Here is a 26,420-nt window from a genome sequence, read left to right as displayed (position 1 = left end):
AAATAAATAAAATAAATAAAATAAATAAAATAAATAAAATAAATAAAATAAAAAAATAATTATAAATAATATTTTTTAATCTTAAGAATAATTCTAAAAAATCTTTTTTTGTATAATTCTAGAATATTATATCATATAACAAAATAAATAATATAATAATATAGATATTTAAATTAAAAGCCCGGCGAATTAGTATCAACCCAGAATCAGACTGTCTTAATAGTAGATATAGGCTGCTGTAGCAGGAGGTATTGTATAACAAATACAACAATTCTGCTGTTTGTTCCATATCTTTGTCTTTTTAACTATTGTAGTAGTAGAACTTTCTATATCTTGCCAGTTTTATATTTTTTCTTAATATTTTTGTATATTTAATATAATTAAGAAGGCCGCTATATTTACACCAGCTTTGCTACACACATACTATTTTAGCTATAAATCTATTAATTTTCCTACAGTTCTACTATTCTTCTATTACTATCTTTTATAAATAGACTAGTTAATTATATAGTTAAAATTGAATTTATATTTAATCTTCTCTAAATTATCTTTTCTATATAAGTATAATAATTTTTTCTCATGTAAGTTATTATTTTGTGATATTTAAATGTGCCAATAAAAGTAAATGCTGACGCTATTATTGATCAATCAACACTACCTAATATAAGCTCAAAGCCAGTTAAGCTGTGCCTTGGTGTTTAATATTCCAGGTGGTCTGTTTGACTGACCATCAGATTCCAGACTCTGTATCTCTCCCGCAGCAGAGCTTTTCTGCGATGTTTGCACAAACTCGACAAGGGTCTTAAACCAGAAATCAAGCTTCCCACTCTCGATATAACGCGACACCAATAGGTTTTCTCTCTCAAGGTCCCGACGATTGTGCGCTCGGCGTTCTGGGCTCAACCGAGCAGTGAGACGGTCTAACTCCGAGTCGCTTAGAATGACATCTTCCGGAGCCCGAGGGATGTAAAGTGTGGGTTGGGAAAGGTCCGCACTCAGTCCTAAATAGCATAGTCAGCGAGTAAGCTAACGCATAAACACATGCCTCCTGGAGTATACCTACTATCGTTGTGACACCAGGCGAGAGTTCGAGCAAGCGAGGTACCATGCAGAACATGTTCAAATTCACTTCCTGATTCTTCGGCAGCTTTCCCAGTTGCAATCCAGTCATCACTGATCATGCATCTCTTCCATACCAACTTTTGCAAGATGGCATACAACTGCGGATCTCGTTGGGCATAATGACTCAAACGTAAGACACGCAAAGCCAGATAGTCCTCCTTCCCCACGATTTCTTCCTGGTCGTTGCTCGGAGTCTCAGGAATTCTTGCCAAAGTCAAGAAATCCACCAACTCATCAACATTCATCACTTGACGAAACACCACTTTAGTAACTGCCTCTTTCATGACCTCAAAAAGCGACGGCGTGTTTTGCAAGACGCCCCGCCCAATGCTTGAAACAGCTATTTCAACTTTGGCTTTTTCGTCAATCGCGCATTCTAAGGTCGGTGTAACGGAGGCGGATATAAGCTCCTGCACAGCATCTATTTCTGCAAGGTCCTCTAGACGCTTGACATCTCTTTGGTCCACCAAACCTTTGGGCTGGGATGACTGCTCCCAGGCTGCCAATGTGACGAGTTTAGCCATAGATAACTCCACTCGGTGACCCCATAAGTCTGATTCCTGTTCAAGGGCCAGCTTTTCTAGGGAACAAGCAACCCTGTCGTAGTCATTCTCACCAATCACATCATTGATCCAAGAGAGCCGAGAGTATGTTGAGTGACTGCGTAGGAATTGGGTGACATAAGGCTGGAACCTTTTCATCGCGAAGAGGACTCCTGCCTGTCCCAGAGATATTTGTCGCGAAAAGAATGCCTCAGCCCATGAGTGTCCAAATCTCTCGAAATAACCTGATATCTTCTTGCTCAGTTGATCCGAAGCATTCGCTAAGCCCCTGGTCGGGTTGCTCGGAGAATGAGGCGGGAGATTCTGACCCCTAGTCTGGTCTTGAAGCTCAATTATCAACTCCACTAGTGCTCCCATATCCCGGAAATCTTCTGCTAGTTTGATTGCTTCCTCCAAGTGACCGATTCCGGCGAGTTTGAAAAGCTGCCATTTCCGCTGCTTGACGTGTGTGTGTTCGACGGCGATCCCTTCATCAATCAACTTCGGGTCTTCTTGGGCAGCAAGCCAACGAACCCGCTCCCGGTGTATTTGACCGAGGATATGGAACTGTCTGGCACCATTTGTCGCTATTCTCGTCAAGACGTCATTTCCCGGTATATCGGCCGAGCCTGCTCTCTGCTGGAGCCAGACTCTGCAGGTGTCGAGCTCGAGATCCAACAGGCGTACGCTCTCGACATATCCAATGCTTCGGGATGTCCAGAACTCCCGGAGGCCCTTGTAATTACCTGTCAATACCCCATCCTCCACATAGCCATCGATGATTCCGTAGCGACTAGCATGCTCGTCTCTATAGTGATACGCTGTTTCTAGAACGGCTAGTGACAGCTCGCTGGCGCCTAAGAGCTTTTCGGCCGCCCTCCAACTCTGCTTCAGGTTACTGCCTTTTTGTGGTTTGACCGAGTGGTAGATCCAGGGCACCATATTTTCCATTTGAAAGGTATCGTGGAGGAACCAATGACGGACCGGGTCACTATCACTGTTTCGTTGCGTCTTGAATCTTTCACTCATTGATTCTAGTATGTCAGCCAGCAGCGTTTGACCTTTACCGTTATGCTTTCGCCAACACTCTTCAAGCTTCCAGACAGCTCTTTGAGCTGCGATTTTCTCCGCGCCCCAGAGCATTTCCCACCAGACCAAGCGACTCAAAGCCTTGTGCTGTTGCATCAACAAAGATGAAAGATCATCAAGAGCCTTTGCCCGCAACCTTAGATTCTGATCCACAGTAATAGAAGTCGTCGGTATGTATCTCGAAGTTGAATTCAGTATTTCATTGGTCACCTCTAGGGCAGCCTCTTCAACCTCCCCTAGGGTGAACCCTAAGCCCTCCTTGTTTGTCAGGTCCAATGGATTTTCCATGATGGTTCCATAAAAGATCGCTTGCTCAATCCTATGCTTTGCAGTGATGTAAGTATTCGCAGCGCTTGTCGCCTCTTGATTGCTAGCCAAGGCATTGATTCGAAGGATACCAAAGCCCCGAACCATAATCAAACATGCAGGCTCTGTCCTTTCAGGAGTCCGATCCTCACATCCGCTACCCAGGATATCGTACTTTTGCCCAGATCGCAGATTGATGATATCGTGGAATGCTCCTGCTCCTCGATTGCTGTCCGGTGTAGTCCCATCCAGGTGTTCCTTTCCATTTGAAAGTGACAGCAAAATGATTGACTGTCCGACCACGAGAAAGCCCATAGTACCTGAGCTAGGAACAAAAAGCTTGATCTGAGTCGCTTCGAGATGTGGCAAAGAACCACGATGCTTTATCGCAATACTAGACAGTATCTGAGCTTCTTCGGAGAGCCTCAGGTTGAGAACGTATAGGTCTTGTGAGCTTGCTGCAGTCGTGGCCACGACAACCAAGACATCCCACGTGTTGGACTCGCTACTCGAACCATGATGGGTGTTGATATCGGCGCCGGCAAACACGAAATCGAAAATTTCGATGTTACCCTCTTCATGCTGAAATGAGTTTTCGCTCAGCGCATCCGAAATTATATTCCTAACATCGAACTGCTTCTTAAGCAAGCTTCCGTTATTCCAATGAGTGTCCCAGATTTCAAAGGAACCCGTGGTAGTGGCTATGATGACTTCTCTCTGTCCTCGCTGATGCGATTGACCTGCTTGGACTGCTGCAATGTCTTTCCTCCAGTACCCTCCACCAAGAGCATTTCTTAGCCCCCCAAGGAAGCCTATTTTACCACCACCAGAGGGGTTTTTGAGAAAACTAGCCGTTACGGCCGGCTTCCCTTGGGGGTCCCTCACGGTAACGTGAGCTACTCTACCGGTGGAGAATATCACGATGACTCCAGATGGCTCACAATTGATAACATCAGTAGCGTATTCACCAGAGAGGAGGCCATTGATGTTTCCCTGCAGGCCACACAGTTTCTGCCTGGTATATCCGAGTGATGTGGCGCTCGTTATGGTTTCCCAGTACAATATATGGCCACTGCTTGGTGTGACAACGACTAGTCCCGGCAAGCCGCCTGTTGCTGTTGACAGAAGATGTCCAAGAGGTGCTGCATCATTGGAGCCCCTGCATAATTCTGGGAGGGGTAGAGTAAGAACCTCCGTATTCTGTGGCTGAGTATCCTCAGAATATGGCCAAATTATTGCATGAGACCTTGTCAAAGCCAGTGCCAAACCATAACCCCTTCCAAAGACAACTCTGTAAGGTTCTGCATATCCCGTCAATAAATGTAGTAAGAGCGTAATCACGTCTGTGCTGACCTGATTGTAAGCCGGCGATCTGATCTGGAAAAGCTGGCAGCTGTTTAACACTGTAGAAATCTGTTTGTGACTGCAAAATTGAGCGTTAGTTAGATTGACTGTAGAAATGTGGCATGAGTGACAGACGAGGGTCACTGCTTCGGCAGCGTCTTGCTTAAAGCTTCCAGGTCTTTTGGCGGCTCTGATGGGTATTTCCTTCGCCGCGTCGGCGGGTGTGAGTCCTATATTTGAAAGATCGAGGTTTTCAGCAGCCAGAGATGGTTTTCGAGATGGATTTCCGGTAGAAATTTCTACGGATGATTCGACGCTATCTTGACGTAGAGCAGAGCGCTGACGTTTCGCATTAGGCTGTTGCGCGGTCTCATCGGAGTTCGTACGCTGTCGTCTTCGGGGATTGCGCAAGGCGGCTGCTGGCCCAAGTGCTGCTTTTGGTACGAACATTGTGGAATCTCGATACGGAGTTAGAGCGAATAGAATCGCTTTCAGGGTGATTCAATCATCAATGTTCTGTGAGGTAGATATATGAGGATAGTGGTTCTAAAGCGCGAATCTATGAACTCGTGGCCGCGCTCATGATTGTCAATAACAACACTCGACATGTGTCGGCTGCGCGCAATTAAGTGCTGCCGACCCGAAGGCGGTCAGGCACAGTTGCTCCGGATTTCTGCCTAGGGCAGCTTTGATTCGCACTCGACCATTCACATTTGCCTAGAGTTAAATGAAGGACTACTATGACTGGTAGTATATGATTGTCGTACACAAACTACATCGGAGCCGTAGATCGCTACATATTCTTTGGCCTATATTCTTTCAAATATTGCCTGACGTATATATATGTCTACTGATAATGTACACATAGGCAGCGAATTTCAAAGGTATAGTAGGCTTCCTTCCTTGATCTTGCGTTAGATGATACTCACTTCCTTTTGGAAAGAACATACTCTGTACCTAGTATTTTCTGGTATGGACAGTAACCCTGTTAAGCAGGAAGAAGGCACATCATTTCTCCTGTCTTCTGCTCATAATAACCTGCAACTATAATTCTCTTGCTGAATCACTGTATAGACCAGTTTGCAGAAAATTACTGTAATCAGAGATAGGTCTACAATTCCCCATTGCTTGCAGTCCGATGTGCGATCTACACGACAGCAACTTATCAGTATTAGCTGTGCTAGTCCACAACGTTCACTTCTGTCCATGAGATATCACGTGACAATACCACTCGCTCCCTCATTTATGGCTGTTCGTATCGGCCTCCTGCACTCCACGCCAAGAATTTCACCTAGCCTCCTGGCACAAGGTCATGATGCCCATTCATTTACCGCGACATGCAACTGCACGAGCACTACTGGCTGCTAGATTCACGAGTCACTAGAAACTATGCCCACCTCCCTTTTGATACCGAAGCCGCACAGAGGGTGCCATGGCCACCGCTATATGCAGCTCCACAGATATCCGCGAAGTCGATGCTCCGTTATATCTCCTGCCAAAACACCACTACGCACAGCCCTTTTCTTCCCCGGTTTGGGTGCCCTCGCCCTTCACTATATCTTAGCTTCTAACCGCTTCTGCTCACAGGCCATGGGGTTCAGCGCATGGGAATGGCAAATCCATGGCTTGAGATGTTTCCCACAATATCCAACAAAGTCATGAGCGAGGTGGACTCCACCTTGGGTTTCCCATTGTCTCGATTCATATCCCAGGGCCCTAACTCGGAGCTCAATAAGACGGAAAACTCGCAACCCGCTATCATGGCTACATCATTGTTGATACTCCGGATACTAGAACACGAGTTCGGCTTCAATACAGATACGCTAGTAGACGTTACCCTGGGCCACAGCCTGGGCGAGTTCACTGCTCTGGTTGCTGGGGGTTACCTTGATTTTGGGGATGCGCTAAGATTGGTCAGACGGCGTGCAGAGATCATGTCCCAATGCACGAGAAAGGCCTTCGAAACAACAGGAGATGAATATGGCATGGTAGCTCTTGTCTGCGAGCCTGATCATTTCCTGGAATTGCTGGAAGCCATCCACGAGTTTCTTGGACTCGCGAAGCCAGCATTGAAAGACGACACTGATCACGGGGCTTCAGCATTCCAGGATGTCATGATTGCAAATATAAACTCTAATAACCAAATCGTACTTAGCGGCAGTATTGCAAAAATCAGGACTCTGATAGTCCAGCTCCGTCAATTTGGAGGCCACGATCCTCGCGCGGTGAAACTAAAATGCGAGAGTCCGTTCCACAACCCTATCATGGCACCAGCTGCTGACTACATGCGATATGCCCTGGAGAATATTAACATCAGATTTCCCACACATATGCAATTCGTATCAAATGTTTCAGGTCTGCCGACTAGTTCAATAGCGGAGTTGAAGGCTCTGCTCTCTCGGCAATGCGTTGAAACCGTTAGGTGGTGGGATAGCATTCGATATCTAGATCAGGATCACGGTGTGACTCGTTGGATTGGAATAGGGCCAGGGAAGGTTGGCAGAAACTTGGTTGGTAAGGAAGTTGGCAAGATCATGGTCAAGGGTGGTGGTGTCTGGTCCATATGCGATCCTCGGGAGCTGGAGGATATTCTAAGTAATTTGGAAAAATCGGGTACCGATCCCGAGTACTAAGTTCTTACACTTGTCATGGCGTAGATATATTGCTGTGGATCTTAACCTTGAGCCATGTACAGCCAATCTCCCTTTCCCTCCGATAGAGAGCAATAAATTGATAATAGGCTAGATCTGGGCGTGGTTAGAACGAGGCCTTCGGTATTCTATGATGAGAATATCTCAAATGGACATTCTAGTAGCATGCAGATGCTAGGGAACTTTGGTTTCAAGTCCGCCTTTGCTCTCACCACGACTCAGCGGCACTATCCGAGATCAAATATTTGTTGAACTATGCTACTCACTCCGTGATGACGATCACAATTGCCATGATCTTGTGGGACCTTCCTAGTGTGGAGACATAAGTGGTGCCCATGACTCACCAATTCGTAAAATCTCCCTGACAAATCTTTTGTCTGCGACCTGCGGAAAGCTAGACACCTGAGCAGAAGGCTTGACGGTATCAGAGTGCCCAATCGGGGTATAGAATGGATTCTGCAATAGTTGAACATAAGCGTCCTGCAGAGAACGGAAGACCTATAGCACTGAGTCGTCAGTGGTGTATCAATTGCTGGCTGAGTGATCGCGCTACTGATGCATAACATACCGGCCTAAGGTCAGGCACCTTGACAATAGTCCTAGATGATGCCCCGAGCCCCTCTGGGTTAATTATTTCGCCGACTAGATCAACTATAACTAGCAGCTTCACTCCTGTCGTGGTGAGCCATCCGTACGCCGCCAAGCTTTCGTCCACGGCGTGCAAAAGGCCGAGATCCTGGTCAATGGACGTTTGTCTGCGCCTTATCTCAACGATATCCAAGCAGGAGTTCACTAGGAAGGAGAACTCGATAGCCGAGTTGCGATATGGAGGGAACAATGCTATATGTATTGGGTTGTCCTAGGCAGCATTAGTATCAGAGCTGCTCCAGGTGCAATGACATACATACGGCTTTACCGATTACACCGATACAGGCGATCTTAGGCATCATAGCGATCACTTTTCACTTTCGCATCCCAAGTGTTCTTGTTTGAATCGAGTTCAAAGACCTTCAAGTATGACAAGAACTCAGACGGAGTGGATTTTAAAGTCCCTAGCTGTTCATAAGTGCACGGCGAAACAGACCCCTACCTTAGTACAGGCTCGACCGTATCGTCACAAAGATATGAACATACCTAAGTCAGGTGATGAGGTCGAAGTAGCTCTCACCTCCTCTCAATCAGCCTGATCACAAAAGATGGCCTTGAATGGCGAGAGTTGACTTGGATGGTGAACTACGTAGAATCTGGTAGATGATAAGTCACCCGATGAAATCGGCATCAAGAACTGTACTTGAACCCTGATGCCACCGTCTAGGTACCAATTTATGTAATAGCAGCTCGGCCAATGAATTAACCCTGAATTAACCTTATGCTATCACGTGATACTGCCAAGGTTTGCCTCTGTACAAATTACTCTTTATTACATCTCTGGTTACGTTAGTGGCTCTATCATATTTCCACTGATGAATGTATCATTACAGTAATACAGCTAATGGGTAATCCATTGGTACCATCAGCGCAGAACAACCATCCAAACTGACTCTTTCGCCTTGACGTTACTTCAGTCGCCACTGTGATTGATTCTCGAAGGTGTACTTACACCTACCTTACTCTCAGAGTTGCTGCGTGCACAATCCATCCAGGGATTCCGGAAACTTTTACAAGCACACCACGAGGTCTTGATCACTATGCTTCCTCTCACCGGGCGCGCTGTCTCAGGCGCTTTGCATGGTAGGTCTCTCTCTAGTCGATCTTTAACTGGCCACCAATTGACAATCAGGCAGCGCGACCGCTGCCGGCGTCACGTTTCTTCCGACCGCAGAATATGTCACGTCTTTCAACATCAGCTATCAAATCGGCGACAGCTCTCGAACGGCAAGGGCAGCCTGGTCAACATCTCACTGCTTCTGGCAAGGTACGAAAGGAGGTACCATTGCCCAGTCAGGAGAAAAAGGAGGGTGCGATGCAATATGTGCTGTCCGTATATCAGCTATCTTGCCATGTATGGGCTATTAAATAACATTCTACAGGACCACTCTTGATCAAGTTGCCAATTGGGCACGACAGAGCTCACTTTGGCCCATGACGTTTGGGCTTGCTTGCTGCGCCGTGGAGATGATGCATCTTTCGACACCAAGATACGATCAAGATCGCCTGGGAATCATTTTCAGAGCCTCTCCTCGACAATCTGATGTAATGATTGTTGCCGGTACCTTGACAAATAAGATGGCACCCGCTCTTAGACAGGTTTACGATCAAATGCCTGATCCGAGATGGGTTATCAGTATGGGAAGTTGTGCGAACGGTGGAGGATATTACCACTATAGCTACTCTGTCGTTCGTGGGTGCGACAGAATTGTCCCTGTGGATGTTTATGTCCCTGGATGTTCGTTTTGCCTTGCCCACCTTATTATGGTGTCATTCACTAACTTCCAAAAACTATAGGTCCGCCTACATCCGAGGCACTGATGTACGGAATTTTTCAACTCCAAAAGAAGATGAGGCACACCAGGATCACGCGCATGTGGTACCGTCGTTAGTTCCGCGATTTCAAGTCGTGCACTATACTGGGTAAGTTTTAGTGGCAGCAGGATCTAACACACCAGCGTTCTTCTCCCCATAAATAGGTGTTTATGAACTACTCGTCATTCGCGCAGTCTTGCAAATAACAGTCTATTTACTCTTTCTTAGTTACATAGCACTCATGTAAAATCTGATTTATGTTGTGTGTGCTTTGCTAAGTGCTTGCTCTCCCATCGATATATGAGTCAGCCGTTCACAACCACGCCCCCATTAGGATGCAAGCACTGTCCCGAAATATAGCTACTATCCGCACTTGCGAGGAAAACAAAACAAGTAGCTATTTCACTGGGCTGCCCTGGGCGACCCATCGGTACAGAGCTGAATTGCTCCATCGCAGTGGTCGTCATGGTGGCAGGGATAAGCGGGGTCCAAACTAAGTATATCCATATTAGTTCACATCCTGTTCGCGTAAGTTAAGTCTCTCCGGTCAAACCTTACCTGGCCCTGGACAAACGCAATTAACACGAATGCCATTCTTGAGTTGCTGATTAGATAGACCTCGCGTGAAGGCAACAATGGCTCCCTTTGTCGATGTATAGTCGAGAAGATCAGGCCGGCCGATGTAAGCATTGACAGATGCGCAATTGATTATGGTTGAGCCGCGCTTCAAGTAGGGGAGGGCGTATCTGCTAAGGTAGTAGAAGGGATGGATGTTGGTATCAAATGTATTTACCCACTGGCTCCTATTGTGCTCTTGTCAGCTAACAGCGACGTACTGAATACGAAATCTGACGGCTCCTCTTATACTGCCGTTGGGAGAACCATGGGAATCCGGACCTTACGGGCAGAGCATGGAGAGCGTCATCGGATTAAGAGCTTACTTACTCTTCTAAATCCTTGAGGTCCTCGATCATATTCTGTGTCCCGGCGTTGTTCACTAGGATGTCTATGCCACCTAGTTTTTCTAGTGCGGTATTGATCACCTTGCGGCAGTTCTCCCTTTCGCGAAGATCGGTGGCCATGCAGTGACATTCTTGTCCAGCTTCTTGCACCCTTGTTTTTGTTTCTTGTGCGTCTTTTTCCTCTTCGGGTAAATAGACTATCAGGCTTGTCGCTCCTTCCATCGCAAACAAAATGGCTATGGCACGTCCGATTCCTGAGTCGCCGCCGGTGATTATAGCGCGTTTGCCAATCAACTTCCCTGCTGCTTTGTAGCTCTGGTAACCTCCATCCTCATTGGGTATGTGGCTGGACGCTGGTTTCGGTTGTTCGAGATCGGCCTGCGAGCCTGGCTTTTTTTGATGTTGAATGGGTATCTCATGACCTGCGGTATAAGTCAGCTTCCCGCCGGAAACAATGGTTGCAATAGCGTCTACCGGGCTTGAACTGGGAAGGGCTTCCCCGCGATGATTTCTCGGTGTATTCTTGCATATTGAAGGCGCTTAGATAGGCACGGCCGCTAGATGCTTTAACTGGAAGATCAACAACTCCGCAAAGGTGAGAGTTTTATCTACAACTCATTACCGCTTGCGACTAAATTTGATGACTTATGTAAGAGGAAAAAGTTCAGTTTAGCGCATTGCATCTTCGTCAAGGTGACGTTACCATCTCATTTGGAGGTGGCATGGTGGTTGAATGACGTATCACCTCCAGATTGCACTGCTTCAGCCCATCAGAAATGATGTCCAATCATTTTTGTGCTAATTATGATGCAGTCGGGGAGCCTGTAAATATGGGAGTATCAAAGTAGTTACTGTGGCCAAACACAAATAAATCCTTGGTTCAACATAAGAAGGCCTAGAAAGGCCAAGTATTGAAAGGAAAGCAGTATTGACCATCTTATTCTCTTTGATCCCACTATGCTAGGCGTTATGCGGCAAGCTAATAATGAAGACTTCACATACAGTCAGGTATCATTTAACAGCTGCTTAAAACCCGCTTGACACGAATATTAGGATATGTAGTTTTATTGAACAATGCCTCTCTATTGAGGTTCTTTATTGAGGGGCTGTCTTGTACTATCGTCTTCTTCTACCATGTTTTTCCGGGGCTTGGGTCAACAACTAGTAAGTATCACAGTAAGTTGTAGGACCCTTGATACCATGTCTATACATATCACCCAACGTAAGTGGTATAGGACATACTGAGTACCAATAGCAACTGCTTAAGGGGATCTACTGAGAGCCTGGCTATAGTTGAGGGCTACCTTGGTGTTTACTGCATGGACTATGGATCCTTTATGGATCCTGGTGGTAGAACATCAAAGCTGAATATATCCACTATTAAGCTAGAGCCAGTCATTTGGGTGGCACGAACATGGCACGCAGACTTTTACTTCTCTACACATCAAAGAATAGGTTCAATTAATAGATTTTTGACTACTGAATATATACATGATTGACCAGTATCTATCAACTGTCCTATCTAAAGATCTAATTATAAGGATCTTAGGCTGTTGAAAGTCACTGTGTGTACCTCTTAACAATAATAAGCATTATAGACATAAGCATTATCTTGTATATAGTAAGTACAAATAGCATAATCAAGAACCCTAGTCCAGTAGTCTTGTCTTGATTAATTTACTTCTTGTATAATAGCAAGGCATTACGAAACCAAGCAAGTCCAGAACTATGTATTATCACATATCAGGGTGAAATCTGCCCGCTGCTGACTATACTGGGAGATAGTAAATAACTAGCAATACAAGTTAAAAGTTAATTGCACCCAGATTCATATATTTAGTATATACGAGTCTCTACAGCAAGAATTCTATATTAGAGATTATAATAGGTAATAGGAACTTCAAAGTTTTTAGTAGATGAACATGGTATAATACAATAAACGTGGATATGTCAAAGATTGATATAATTGATTAGAGGTCATTCGCAGGCTGGGAGATAGGCTGGGAGATTCCCAGTTGTAGAGGCCTTTTCAGTTCTAAAAGCTTTAGTATATCTAATTTAAAAAGGCGTGTCAAGGAGCGGGCTGGCGTCTGATTCTTAGTCTGACTGAATAGTAGGAATAACAGCTCTAGCTAACTAACTTTGTCATAATACTTTTCTAAATTTCTTATTGATTATTGGTTTAGGCTATTTTTAGATTTGAAGATAAAATATAGCTTAAAAAGCTATAATAAAATTAAAAATAATTAATTAATTAAAACGATCATAAATTATATATAGAATAACTAGTATTTATTAATCATTAAAAAATTTATTAATCATTATTATTAATATGGCAGGATACAATAAACATGAATAAGATAAAGATTAATATAATTAATTGTCGAGAAGACAAGAAGAAAAAAAATCAAGAAAACCAAAGATTATTTATAAATAGTATAAAAAATAAAAACCGAATATATGGTAGAATTAGTAATTATAAAATATACTATAGATCCTACTATTTTAAGAATAACACCTACGTCGAGAATTTTATATATAAAAATATATTAAGTTGATAAAATAAACAGTTAAGAAATATAATACTAAAATATATAGTATAGTAGATAGAAGTATAAAAAATAATAAAAATAAATATTAAGAAAATAAGAAAATAAAAAAAACAGAAAATTAAAATATTCTAGATATAATATTAGTTATAAATATTAAATAGTTCGGTAGACATGCTGACATAATATTTATAATTATAAATTAATTTATTTATAATGCTAGTTTTTATAGATTTATTTGTTAAATTAAAGGCTTTATTTTCTTAATATATAAGATATTATGTTACAAGAATATAGTAGCAGCTATAAGAAATAATATATTTATTAAAAATAGCAGCAACTTTCTAATAGTCCGACTATTAAAAAAAGTATTTATTTATACTATTTAAAGAAATATAAACGAAAATAATTAAATAAGTTTTTACAAGAAGGCGCAGGCTTGAGGTAAATAATTAAAATAATAAAATATATATATTAAAAATTAAAAAGATTAAGTTTATATATATAATAACTAACAGAAATAATAATATAAAAAAATTTAGTATATTATTATAAATATTATAAAAACTTAGCCTTAGTACCGGCATAAGTAATAAAAATATTATAATTTTTATAAAAATATAAATATATATAATTACTAGACTTAAATTTAAAAGACTGATAATAAAAGTTATAAATCTTTTTATACATACTACAACAAACTTTAAAATTTTATTAATATCAAAATAAAAAGAAAAGTTTTAAATAGTGTATATATTTTTAATCTAAGTATTTTTATTAAAAACAACTTTCTTATTTAGTCGATCTGGATATTTTTCAATCTTGATATCTTTAAACAGAAAAGAGAAAATAGTCTTTAGTTGTTTAATCCTAACATTTTTAAAAAATAAAATAATAACTTAAACAAACAGATATTTTAAGTATTTAAAGATTTATATGAAAATATTTAAATATATCTTTAACTAAAGTAATATTTTGGTATTTAAAAATAAAAATAAATAAAATAAAAATCATCTCGGAGATATAAGAACATTTAATATAAATAAATTAAAATTAATAGAATTTTATGTTGAATATTAATTTATAAAGTTTTTTTTATAATAATATTTAGACTTAAATTGATATTAAAAATAATAAATAAAATAATAGTAGACTATGATTACTGCTAAGTATATATATAGTATATTATAATTTTAATAGTTTAAATTATTTATTTTAATTAACTATTAGTTTAAAACTATAATACAGTAGAATATAATTATATAAAACTAAGAATATTAGGAAGATCTTTTTAATAAAAATAATATAAACTTAATATTATAATATAAAATAAAGAATTTCGGAATATTTTAATTATATTTTTTATACATTTAATAAAAGCTAGATTCTACTAATCTACTTATTTAAAATATTTCTTTAAAATATTAATATACTTGATAAATCTATTAACTATAATAAGAATAATATTATATTTATATTTATTTAAAAGTCTAATAATAATATTTATAATAGAAATCTTAAACAGACTATTTAAAATAATTAATTAAAAATATTATAGAGTAGATAATAATATATTTTATTCTCGAAATATATAAAATAATAGATAATTTACTAATACAATAGCTTATATTTTTTATATAAAATAAGATTATTTAATTCTAGAATATATTTATTCTTTTAATAACAATTATTATTATAAATTACATAAAAGATCTCGGAAGTAAATAAATAAAATAAACATACTTATAGTTTCTCGGAAATTATAAATATATTATTTTTAATATTATTAATATATTTATCATTTTAAACAGTTGTTTAGCTAGGAATAATATTATATATAATATATTTAAATATATAAAATAAATTATTTTTAAAATATATTTATTAAATATATAATCTTTATAAATATATTATTTAAATACATTATTAAAATTAACAGAATATACAGTAAATATAGAATTAAAATAATAACTAAATAGAAAAATATTAAGAATTTTAGTTATATATGTATTAACTAAAATATTTTTAAGATTACACTGAGAGAGAGAAAGACAACAATGAATGATCATCATAAATTTCCGCCCTAGCCGACCATTTGACGGTCAACAGATTCTACTTATGAAAATATATGGTAACCTGCTCACCTCTACCAGTAGACTATCTATTACCTCAATAAACCTAATCAAGAGAATAAAAAGAGACTCTCTAAGAAACAACCCCAATAGCAATATCAACCCCAGAAGGACCCTAAGAATCCTAATGTAAGAAGATTGCTTTTAACTTGAATTTAGAGCCCTACTGATTTCTTTATACAATCTCAGATACAAAAACAATACACTAGAAGGCAAAAAGATTCCACTATCTACTTAGAAAGGTTTAGATAACAAACCTCTAAATCTACATGTACATTGTGCTTTAGTCTACTTGTATTATTGCTGTAATACATGATCTCAGTTATACACGGAAGATGACGGCCCGTGGGTTTTGCACTTTTACACTTTTTTTCTCCGCCGCGTACATTCTTCCACGAAGCAGTTTACTTACTACCAGCGCAGCTGTTCATTCAAAATCCTTTGGTCATTTTCAAAAATTTCAAACATCGACTTAATTACACACCGGACATTAGTGATGCCCATTTCACACCATGGTATGCAAAACCGTTCAGCCTTCTAAGTTGACTCGCAATGAGTCGGCGTGTTGCGATCTGGCTGCCTTGCCTCTAGAGTCGGCGCTCAAGGCTCCCTGGACTTTCCTCCAACCCACGGTAGATCTTAACAACACCGCACAAGCTTCAGTCTCCCTTTATCTGGATCCTCTGGCACTCTCGGTCAGCAACTCCCAATGTGCCCGGCAGCGCCGAGATAGGAAGAGGAAACGGGCCGGTAATGATCAGAGCGTCGCAGGCCATGCCCTGCAGTTGCGGCAGTTATACGTGAAGGGGTTTACTCATGATCAAGTGTGGCAACAGGCCGCTCGAATCTTCGATTCCACCTTCAGTGAAATTGAGCGTGATCGCACATGCTATCTCGAGGTCGCAGAACAACGCTCTGCCGAATGGAAAATTCCACCAGTACTAATCTCCAATCCTGCATCCCAAGATGCTTTTTCGGACTCTATTGACTCCGTCGACCAGCCGCAAAGTGACAGAGGTGACTTGGGTATAGACGACACTGGCTCGGCGACCGCGGCTTCTCATTCGCCTTCAAACTATGGCTCCGAGGTCGGAGGAACGGAATATGGACAGCCAGGCGATGAATCTATGCCACGTGAAAGCCAGGATGATCAGAGCAATGGAGGGTTCTATGTCGAAGATGCCTTTGGCTTAAATGACGGCTTTTTCTCTATTGACGAATTCAACAAGCGATCCGAACAACTCGAAAGACAAGATGCCAGGGGCGAACCTCATGACGGTGCGGATAGTGACGAAGAAGAAATTGACTGGCATACAAATCCGTTTGACTTCACCGATCCTGCGTTGGACCGGAAGAAAATCTCGGCAACAGCAGCGCCTACCAATGACGGAAATGATAGCATGGATGACAGCGAAGATGACGGGCCGACTTTTGATAATATGGATATTCATGGTGATTCAGATTCGGAGGACGACGAAATACATGTTGCTCCAGGAGCGACAAGTTGGGTCAACACCAGCGACATCAAATATGATGATTTCTTTGCGCCACCTCCAAGGAAAGCTTCAAAGAAGAAGTCGCGTTCACTTCCTAAAACGCAGCCAATGGATAATGTTTCCGATGGTGATATTGACCGAGCCATGGCCGATGTCCGCCGAGATCTTTTTGAGGATGAAATCTCAGAAGACGACGGAGACGTTTCTGGGGACGATCGCCTATCGCAAAGCCACTATTCTAGCCACGAAAAGCAACGTGCCCGAATCGCCGATGAGATCCGCCGCTTGGAGGCAGCCAATGTCGCTAAGAAGGAGTGGATGGTCAGTGGTGAAGCTCGAGCGATCGAAAGACCTGTCAATTCCCTCATCGAAGAGGACCTAGACTTCGAGCGCATAGGCAAGCCTGTTCCCGTTGTCACAGCGGAGTTGACAAGTAGTCTTGAGGACTTGATCAAGCAGCGAATCCTTGCGAAACGATTTGATGAATTAATACGCCGCCGTCATGGACTTATCGAAAAGAAGCCTGCAGAACGATCGAGGCTCGAGCCTGAGGATACCAAACCACAACAGAGTCTCGCTGAACTTTACGAGTCTGATCATCTACGATCGACCGATCCTAACTATGTCGACCCCAAGGACCAGAAATTGTTGCGGGAGCAAGCTAATGTTACCACCCTTTGGGAGAACATCAGCTCTCAGTTGGATACACTCTCTAATTGGCATTACAAGCCAAAGGCCCCACACGCAATCATCAGCGTGATTACTGATGTGGCGACTATCACCATGGAAGACGCTCAGCCGACAACCAGCAATGCGGTCAATGGGCCGCTAGCACTTGCTCCACAGGAGATTTATGCCCCTGGAGATGATGGCAGAGTGTCCGGAGAGGTGAATTTGAGAAACGGGGTATCAATCGCTAGGGAAGAGATGAACCGTGAACAGAAGGCCAGATTGAGGCGTCAGCGCAAAAAGCAGAATCACGCCTCGGCAACAAGCAAGCAACAATCTGGGAAAGTGGCAGAAGCCCAGAAACTCATGTCCGATCTCAAGAGGGGTGGAGTCAAGATTATCGGGAAACAAGGTGAAGTTACCGATATTCAAGGCAATAAAATTGGGGAAAGTGCGAAGGACAAAAGCTATGGATTGAAATTGTAGTATATGCTTGAGACAGTGGTCTATCAACTTTGGAGGGTTGAGGCAGTGGCCAATTGACACATGTTTTTTCCAAATTCAGACTCATGTGCACTTCTAGTCCGCTGCTAAGCTTTGTATAGTTCTTTGACTGGATTTCGGGCGCATGGCGTAGAGGAAGATGTTCTCTCTCCGGTATATTTGCACATCAGGGTCATCTTGAATTTCATCAATAATGAACAGCTTTTTCGCCATCTTCATGAACCGGAGATCAGCGCGTCTACGTTTTCTGAAGCAGAAATAACATATTGACTCGGGACCAAGCAAATCTTTCAGGGTCGATATCAGTAAAGGAAATGCTGGTTCGAAATAAACGCAATCAGCCGCAAGTATAATCGTAGGCTTTTGTGGAATGCAGTCGGGGATTGGCTCTCCCCAGTTTAATATATTGGCTGTAACAAGGTCCGAAAGATTGTTAAGCTTGATATTTGTTTCCATCAAGGATAACATCGGCGCTTGATCTGTGATGAACACAGGCGAGGGACCGATTTGACAACCCCGTGCAATTGCCAGCCCAACCAAGCCGCCACCAGAGCCCAGCTCAATACTAGCGAAGAATCAGTAATGCTCTGTCCGACTGATTGCACAGGATAGGAAACGAGGGAGGCAACAAGGGTCAAGTTCAGAAGGTGACAAACATTGATTTATTGGCAAGGCTAAAGCGATGCTGACGTAACAAATACTTGGCAAGAACCATGCCGGCTGGCCATAGTTGGCCTCCACATCCCTCTTTGAGATCTTCCTGGAGGAGGAGAGGCGTCGCCAGTAGGCCATCAAAATCTACATTGCTTTGGCTGGCTTGTTTGATGTCCCTTACGGGAACCAGAGATTCATCAACATCAATCGCATCGGTCAAATCGACTGGGCTGATCTCAATCTCTTTCATGTTCTCCAAGGGCGATAAAAATATCTGATGTACCGGAATAGGAAGAATCTTTAGTAAATGATCGACAAAGACGAGGGGCGGTAGAAGTAATATATACAGAGAAATGCGAAACAAATAGAATAACAATCAAATGAGTATTTGCACTATTGATAAAGAGGTGCTTCCATCAGAGGACCTCAAGGGCTCGGCTGAAAAGAAAAAACTGCTGGGAAAAAAGCAAACAAGAAGCTAACAAGGACGTATCATGGATCTGTGAAAAAAAAGGTCCATTAGTGTCGAGCCTCTTCCGCTTATTGGTCCTTTCATGAGCATCCTATTGTTAGCCGATCGCGACAATTGGGTTTAGTCTATGTCAAGCGCATATGTTCGTAGCCTGGGTCAGTGGGTAGGTTGCTAGTTGGTAGGCAGACTCTGGAATATGGGGTATGTACTGTACTAGATACGTACTGTGCTCCTGAGTAAAATTGCTATAAAATTAACTTATAACATGCTTGCTTCCAGGGCCGCGAACGAGCTGTTTGAATTCTAAACTCCTTAGTGGCACTATCATGCTGAAATGCGAGGATGCTATGCTCCATCACTGCATTAGCAGCAGGAGTCCATCCAATGTACAGTAAAACCTCGTTATAACGATATGATTGGTGAGGCCCCTTGGATTCGTTATATGGCAGATATCGCTGTATTGAAACAGTTCTACACATGACATTTCTTATGTAATATGCTTATAATACTCGAGATTTTTCTTCTTTATTACCATTTTAGATAATTTTAAACCTCATTTTAACTATTTTGTATGGGTAGGTAAATAACGATTCCGATTGTCGCTATAAAGCGACACAGCGATTTTTGTATAATAGAACTAATTTTGATATTCGGCACTATTGTTGTAGGTCGAAAATCGTTGTAATATGTATCTTTACAACAAGGTTTTATAGTATAATGAGATTCCATGCCGCTGAGTAGGGGTTCTGGGTAGCGGTTATATAACTATTATAATATCGTTATATAATGATATTAAGAACTTAAAGCACTTTCTAAAATTGATATATAAAGAACTATTATAATTCAAGTAATATTTTCTATAAGATGATAGGTATCATATATTTAGAATTTCAAATATAGTTTATATATTATTGAAATATTTTTATTACTATAATATAACAGGAACTAAAATATTATAAGTATTAAAAAAATTAAATATTATAAAAAATAGTTATATCTAGAATTTAATCTATATTCTTAGATAAGTTTATTAAATTATATATTACTAAATTTGTCACTGTTCGTTCGGGTATAGTAATATTCTACTGTTTGTTTATATGGCCGTCTTTTATACCGCCCGAGTAGCAGAACTTTATAATAATCAACTTTTTTGTTTTTTATAATTTCTAATAATCTTTATATTATATAGAATGATTAATTATATTAAGTTCTTTAGTTATGATATATAATAGTATATCCTGTAGATATCTAGACGTGTTTTTAATATACTTCTAAAAAATATACTACTTTTTTGTTATTTTTATTTTTATTTTTTGTTTTTGTTGATTTTATATCTTTAAGTATTTCATAATTATATCTTTATTAAACTCTTTTTGGTATTTTTATTAATATGATTCTTTAAATACACATAATTTTCTTTTAAATAAGAAATAAATAGAATTCAAAAATAATAATTTATTTTTAAAAATATTAATAGTATACTTCTTATTTTATATTAGGAACTACTTGCAGTAGACACGCTGGTTAGACAAAATAAGTAAAATAAAAAAATAAAAAATTAGTTACAAGCAGTTTTTTTCAATTTGAGAACTAATTCTTAAATAATCTTTTTCTCTAAAAGATTCTAAAATAATATATTATATAAAAAGAAAAAAGTAAGTAATATAATAATATAAATATCCGGATAAAAGATCTTTTAATATTAATTTAGAAATAGACTATTATTATAGTAAATATAAACTACTATAATAAAAAATATTAAATAATAATTATATTCTTCCGTTAAGCCGGGCTATTTAGTATAATAATATAACTATAAATAATATTACTATTTATTCTAATTAAATATTTTTATTAGTAATAGTGTTTCTAAAATAATTAAATTTTAATATTATGATAATAGAAGAGTTAGTTTAGTAAATTATATATTATATAAACTAAAAATTCTTAAAATAATAAATAAAATATATATTTGATTAATAATCTGATTAAAGTCTGATATATAGTATATATATAATTATGATTTTATTTGATTTTATATTTTTTATATTATTTTTATTTTTATTTTTATTATTTATCTAGTATCTACTTACTACTTTTTATAATATTTTATTTTAATAGTTTTTAATATTATATTTATAATTATATATTACTACCTAGCCAATAATCCTATTATATTAAAAATCTTTTTTATTTATATTATTTAAAAACTACTATTAAAAAGTTTAATATTATTAATATTAAAAATTTCGTGTCTAAATATATACTTAAATTATTATATTAATAATATATAAGTAATATTCTACTTATGACCAGATTTATAATTAAGTATATTGTTAATAATTTTTTAATAATTTTTAAGCTAACAAAAACTAGATATTTATAAAAATACTAGAAAATATAATCAAATTTTTTCAGATTTTTAACTAGTATTAGAACTTTTTGTATACTATATTATTTTTAATTAGAATTATAATTAAAATCTAATATCTTATTTATAAATTAATTATTTGATTTTAGTTTTAGCCATTGGCTTTAAAACAGCTGAACTAATTTATTACTATAAATATAAATTTATTAATATTAGTAAGTTTAAAATTATTTTATATTTTTTTATTATTTTTAATGAAATTATAAGCAAGTTTACTAGTTTAATTTAATTATTTATTATTTTTTATTATAAATTATTATACTATTACGAAGACTCCGGCTATATTTTATTTAATATCTAAAGATACCGTGTTTTTTAAAAAACCAAAACTAAGTAGATATTTTTAGAAAAATCTATTGTAAAATATATATATTATATATAATAATAAAAAGTCTCTTTAGACTTATTATATTTAAAAAATAAAAAATTCTAATTTTTTAATATTTATCTTTTATAAAAATAGTATTAATTAACTGGATTAGTCTAGTAGTTTCTTAATAAAAATTTAGCTTATTTATAAAGGTATTTTATTTTAATTATATATTTTAATATTAAAATTTAATCATATTTAATATAGCAATTTAATATAAATTTAGTTATTTTTTAATATTTAGAAATAAGATATTTTTTATTTTAATTTTTTTTATTTTTTATAGTTTTAAATAGCTTGCTAAATATTATTTATAGATTCTTTAAAATCTATTTATTATATTTATTTAGCTAGTCTATTTATTTAACTAAAAAATATTATTTATTTTCAGAAATCTATTCATCTTTAATATTTTTGATGTTAAATCTTTTTAAATCTAAAGAATAAAACTAGTTTTATAAATTCATACTAGATTTTTATTATTCTAATAAAAATATATGAAAGATATTATGAATTCGACTATAATAATTAGACAGAAAAATTTAATACATTTATTTTATAATAATTACTAGGATTCTTAGAGATATAATATATTAAAAAATCAGCTTTTGAAAAAAATCTTAATTTTTAAATTTTTAATAAATAGTTTTATTAGAACTTTTTTAAAAGTTCTTAGCTAGTGCTTTTTATTATAATATTTTTTTATATTTTATTTATATTTTATTTACTTTTTGCTAGTAGTTTTTTAGCTTTTTTTTAATATAACTAGTTTATTAATTTAATTTTTAGCTATAGAGATTTTTTTAAAAAATACTAATTTTAGTATAAGAATGAAAGTCAGATAAATTATTTAAAAAATCTTAAAAAAATAATAGTAGTAAAATTCAAAGTATTATTATAAATAAATTAAAAAAAAATAATAAAATAGACTAGTTAAATTAGTTTTTATTCATAAAATATCAAAGATATTATTTAAAAATCTAATATATTTTTTAATTTAATTATTAGTTTAAAGTTGAAATATTATTAATAAATAAAATTCTAATTTTAATATAATATATAATTTAAGATTAAAATTTACTAGCATAAAAAAGCTTTATTTGAAATAATATATTAAAATAATTTACATTAGAATTTAATTTCTTATAACTTTTTTATAAAAAAGTTTAGTAATCTTTAAAGTAATAATAATATTTAAAATAAATAAAAATTAATACTATTTTATAAATTAATCTGTAATAATCAAAGTTAAATCTAAAATATTATTTTTATGATAATAGAAGGTAAATCTATAATAAAATCTCTAAATAACCTAATAAAAAATTACCTAAAAACTAATAACTATTCAGGTTGACAATATAATTTATATCTAATAAATATAATTTTTTAATATAAAAAATACTTTCTAATATAAATAACTATATTTTTATGAACTTTTATCTAATAAAATTTTTTTAAGAAAAAGTTTTATTTTTAATTATTTAAAATAGTCTGCTAGCTAATTATCATAATAAAAACTTAATAAATATTATTAAAATTCTGTTTTTATAGAAATATATAAGTATTATTTATATATAATAAGATTATTCTTATTAATTCTTTAATATTTAAATTAGCATTATTTTTTAGAATAATAAGTTTTTAATAATATATTTTCATATTTTCATTTTAGATTCTTCTAATTAGAAAATATAATTCTTAATAATTTAAAAATAAAATAAATATTTATTTTTATATATTTAAATCGCTGCTAATATACTAATATATTTATTATAAAATAAATTTTTTTAATAATTTTAGTACATAAATAAATTCTTATATTTATATACTTAAAATACTGCTAATATATTAATATATAGATTATAAAATATTTTTATTTTAATAATCTAGTTAGCTCTTTTTATACTAGCTTTCTAATTTTTTAATTTTTTTAGAAACTTAATATTATATATATATTAAATCATAAACTTTTTTATAAAAATATTTTATTATATTTAGAATAAGATTTTATAAAAAATTTATTAGCTATTTAATATTATATTAAATTTAAAATCTTTATATTTAATAAGATTTCTAAATCTTTTTCTATTTTTTATAAGAGATTAGTAGATTTATATTTATTAAATTAATATTAAATAATAAAATTAGAACTATTAAAATATATATATTGTTAAATCTAATAACTATTCAGCTTCCGCGATGTTATAAATATCTAAAAAATTTAATAATTTAAAAAACTTTAATAATATATAATAATTTTTTAAAATATAAATATTAATACTTAAATAAATAAATTATAATAAAAAACTTTTGGTCTAAAATTAAATAATAAAATTCAATATTATTAAATATTTTTAACTAGAATATAATAAAATAATATATTTTATAATTATCTAGCTAGAATAATATTTCTGTTATGTTTTATTAACAAATATTTATTATTGTCCGGATTTTTTTTATTAAGAATTAAAATATTTTAATAAAAATATAGGTTTAAAATTATAAAAAAAACTATTAAAATACTAGTATTTTTTATTAGTTAAAATTAATTTTAGGCCTTTTTTATTCTAGATATTTTTTTAAAAAAAGTTAAAAGTAATATAATTAAAAAATAATTTTTAATAAAATATTAATGAGAATTATAACTTTCTAAGAATATTTAGATCTTATAGTATATAATTAATATTAGCTATAGAAAATATTAGATATTTAGTAAAAATCTATCAATATACTATATAAAAAATAATATATCTTTGATATTTAATATAAACTTAATAAAAAATAATATATCTTTGATATTTAATATAAACTTAATAAAAAATATATTTTAATAATTTAATATAAAAATCTACCTTTTAAATACTCTAATACTTTATATAAATAAAAAATATAAAAAAGCAGTTCTTTAAAAAAACTTTTATTTAAATAAATAATATAAAAAATATTTAATATATTATAAAAAGTTAAATAAATATAGTTTTAAAATATACCTAAAATATTACTTAATTTAAATAATATAATTAAGTATTTAAAATATTTATAATAAGTTCAAAAACTATTTTCTATTTACTTTTCTATTTAATATAAATTTAAAGATATATATTCTAAATATTTCGTTCTAAGAAATATTTAGCTTCTATAATTTTATTTAAAACATCTAAAGTAACAAATAAAAAATAATAATTTTTAACTAAAATCTTACTAAGTTCTTTATAATCTACATATATTTAAAGATTCTTGTTTTGTATTTTATTAAAAAAATAAAAGCTTGTGCAGAACTTTTTAAAAATTAAATTTGTTTTAATTAGATATTTTCATAATATAATAACAGAAAGACTACAACTTAATTCAAAATAAAAAATAAATAAATTTATATACTAAGATTTTTTTATAAATTAATATACTCTAAAGATTTATATAAAAATATTAAAATAACTTAAAAAAATATATCTATAACATTATAAAATTCCGAGAATAATATAATTTTATTATTTTTGATTTATAACTAATTTAAAAAAATTTATTTTCTAATAATTAAATAATTTTTAAAAGTTTTATTACAGTATAAATATAAATAAGGTTTTAATAGATTTTATAAATTTAGAAAAAAATAAAATTCTTAATATTTAATCTTAATATTAATATTATTTATTTCATACAGATAAATAAATATATAAATCTTTTTACATGATTATAAAAAAAAAACTTTAAAAAATCTAAATTTTATTAAATAGCTATATAATCTTTTATAAATAATTATAAAATCTTCTTTAAATCAGTAGTAATAATAAAAAAATTTTATATTTTATTAATATTTGAAATACAATAGTTAATTATAGTAACTAATAAAATTATAAAATAAAATATGTTTAAATAAAATTAGTAGTTAAATTAATAATTAATAAGATTAATTTTAGTATATAAATCGAAATCTATATAATTTTAAGAATATTTCTAAAGAAAGTAAATATATAAAAAATAAGTAGTAATTTTTACTTTAAACTATTCTATTAAAAATATAGAAGTTTTATAATAATTAATTCTTTTATTGGTTCTAATTCAGTCTTATTCTTATTTTAATATAAGTATTAATTAGCTAGATAATATTTATTATTATATTTATAATAATAAAAGATTTTTTTTTCTTAAAAAAAATTTATTACTTGACTATAACAATTCTAATTTCTTAAAAACCTTATATAAATGATTACTTTATTTATCTAGGTTTTATTTTTTTCTTTCGAGCTAATATATTCTAATATAAGATTATGATAAATACTATTTTCTCTTAGCTATCTAATAGTTTTAGTATATATTTATAAACATTAGAGTCAATCTTTTAAAATAAGATTCAACTAACTTTTATTGTTGCAAACAAATTGTGTATAAAAGTAAAATAAAAATAAGATTAAAATAAAAAATAATAAAATCAAAAGCATAAAAAATTAAATAAATAAAAAGATAAACAGAATAGTAAGTTTAATAAATAATTATTTAATAAATAAAACTAATTAAACTTATTTAGAAGAATAATAGAAAATATTAGACTATGTAATCTAAAATTCTTTATTTATTAATTTTCTGAATAGAAAACTAGAAATATTTAATAAATATAAGAATAAGAATATAAAGATAGAATAAATAAAGCAGGCTAGTATAATAAC

At 34.3% G+C, this 26,420-nt stretch overlaps 7 protein-coding genes across 7 annotated transcripts; 3 read left to right on the top strand and 4 right to left on the bottom strand.

Annotated features, from left to right (window-relative positions):
• Positions 1-380: 380 nt before the first annotated feature.
• BO72DRAFT_489642 (putative nuclear pore complex subunit Nup133) lies at positions 381-4,977 on the bottom strand (the record flags this gene model as incomplete). Its single annotated transcript, XM_040948100.1, has 6 exons — positions 4,539-4,977; positions 4,413-4,482; positions 1,064-4,360; positions 729-1,001; positions 425-432; positions 381-392 (listed from the first exon to the last, which is right to left on the bottom strand). Exons 1-6 carry the CDS (start codon positions 4,851-4,853, stop codon positions 381-383), a joined length of 3,975 nt encoding a protein of 1,324 aa, XP_040796627.1. The 5' UTR covers positions 4,854-4,977.
• A 514-nt stretch (positions 4,978-5,491) lies between these two features.
• Positions 5,492-7,113, top strand: BO72DRAFT_531746 (ACP S-malonyltransferase). Its single transcript, XM_040950392.1, has 2 exons — positions 5,492-5,934; positions 5,991-7,113. The coding sequence occupies exons 1-2, from the start codon at positions 5,793-5,795 to the stop codon at positions 7,034-7,036; spliced, it is 1,188 nt and encodes a 395-aa protein (XP_040796626.1). The 5' UTR covers positions 5,492-5,792; the 3' UTR covers positions 7,037-7,113.
• A 250-nt stretch (positions 7,114-7,363) lies between these two features.
• On the bottom strand, positions 7,364-8,001 carry BO72DRAFT_389069 (uncharacterized protein; the record flags this gene model as incomplete). Its single annotated transcript, XM_040941752.1, has 3 exons — positions 7,364-7,552; positions 7,623-7,913; positions 7,963-8,001. The coding sequence occupies 3 exons, from the start codon at positions 7,999-8,001 to the stop codon at positions 7,364-7,366; spliced, it is 519 nt and encodes a 172-aa protein (XP_040796625.1).
• Positions 8,002-8,443: 442 nt separating this feature from the next.
• BO72DRAFT_439302 (NuoB/complex I 20 kDa subunit family protein) lies at positions 8,444-9,840 on the top strand. Its single transcript, XM_040943408.1, has 4 exons — positions 8,444-8,785; positions 8,839-9,031; positions 9,085-9,440; positions 9,500-9,840. The coding sequence occupies exons 1-4, from the start codon at positions 8,743-8,745 to the stop codon at positions 9,592-9,594; spliced, it is 687 nt and encodes a 228-aa protein (XP_040796624.1). The 5' UTR covers positions 8,444-8,742; the 3' UTR covers positions 9,595-9,840.
• On the bottom strand, positions 9,674-11,250 carry BO72DRAFT_414401 (oxidoreductase, short-chain dehydrogenase/reductase family). The gene is made up of 4 exons (XM_040942539.1): positions 10,954-11,250; positions 10,463-10,901; positions 10,076-10,320; positions 9,674-10,010 (listed from the first exon to the last, which is right to left on the bottom strand). Exons 1-4 carry the CDS (start codon positions 11,006-11,008, stop codon positions 9,823-9,825), a joined length of 927 nt encoding a protein of 308 aa, XP_040796623.1. The 5' UTR covers positions 11,009-11,250; the 3' UTR covers positions 9,674-9,822.
• Positions 11,251-15,542: 4,292 nt separating this feature from the next.
• BO72DRAFT_452516 (rRNA-processing protein MPP10) lies at positions 15,543-18,022 on the top strand. Its single transcript, XM_040945741.1, has one exon. It carries the CDS (start codon positions 15,673-15,675, stop codon positions 17,809-17,811), a length of 2,139 nt encoding a protein of 712 aa, XP_040796622.1. The 5' UTR covers positions 15,543-15,672; the 3' UTR covers positions 17,812-18,022.
• On the bottom strand, positions 17,905-18,733 carry BO72DRAFT_389066 (uncharacterized protein; the record flags this gene model as incomplete). Its single annotated transcript, XM_040941751.1, has 2 exons — positions 17,905-18,394; positions 18,486-18,733. The coding sequence occupies 2 exons, from the start codon at positions 18,731-18,733 to the stop codon at positions 17,905-17,907; spliced, it is 738 nt and encodes a 245-aa protein (XP_040796621.1).
• Between the last annotated feature and the right edge of the window lie 7,687 nt (positions 18,734-26,420).

Source organism: Aspergillus fijiensis (assembly GCF_003184825.1).
Source record: "Aspergillus fijiensis CBS 313.89 unplaced genomic scaffold BO72scaffold_72, whole genome shotgun sequence".
Classification (NCBI taxonomy): Eukaryota; Fungi; Ascomycota; class Eurotiomycetes; order Eurotiales; family Aspergillaceae; genus Aspergillus; species Aspergillus fijiensis.
Note: the sequence above shows the minus strand (reverse complement) of the source record. Positions and strands in the feature narration are given on the sequence as shown.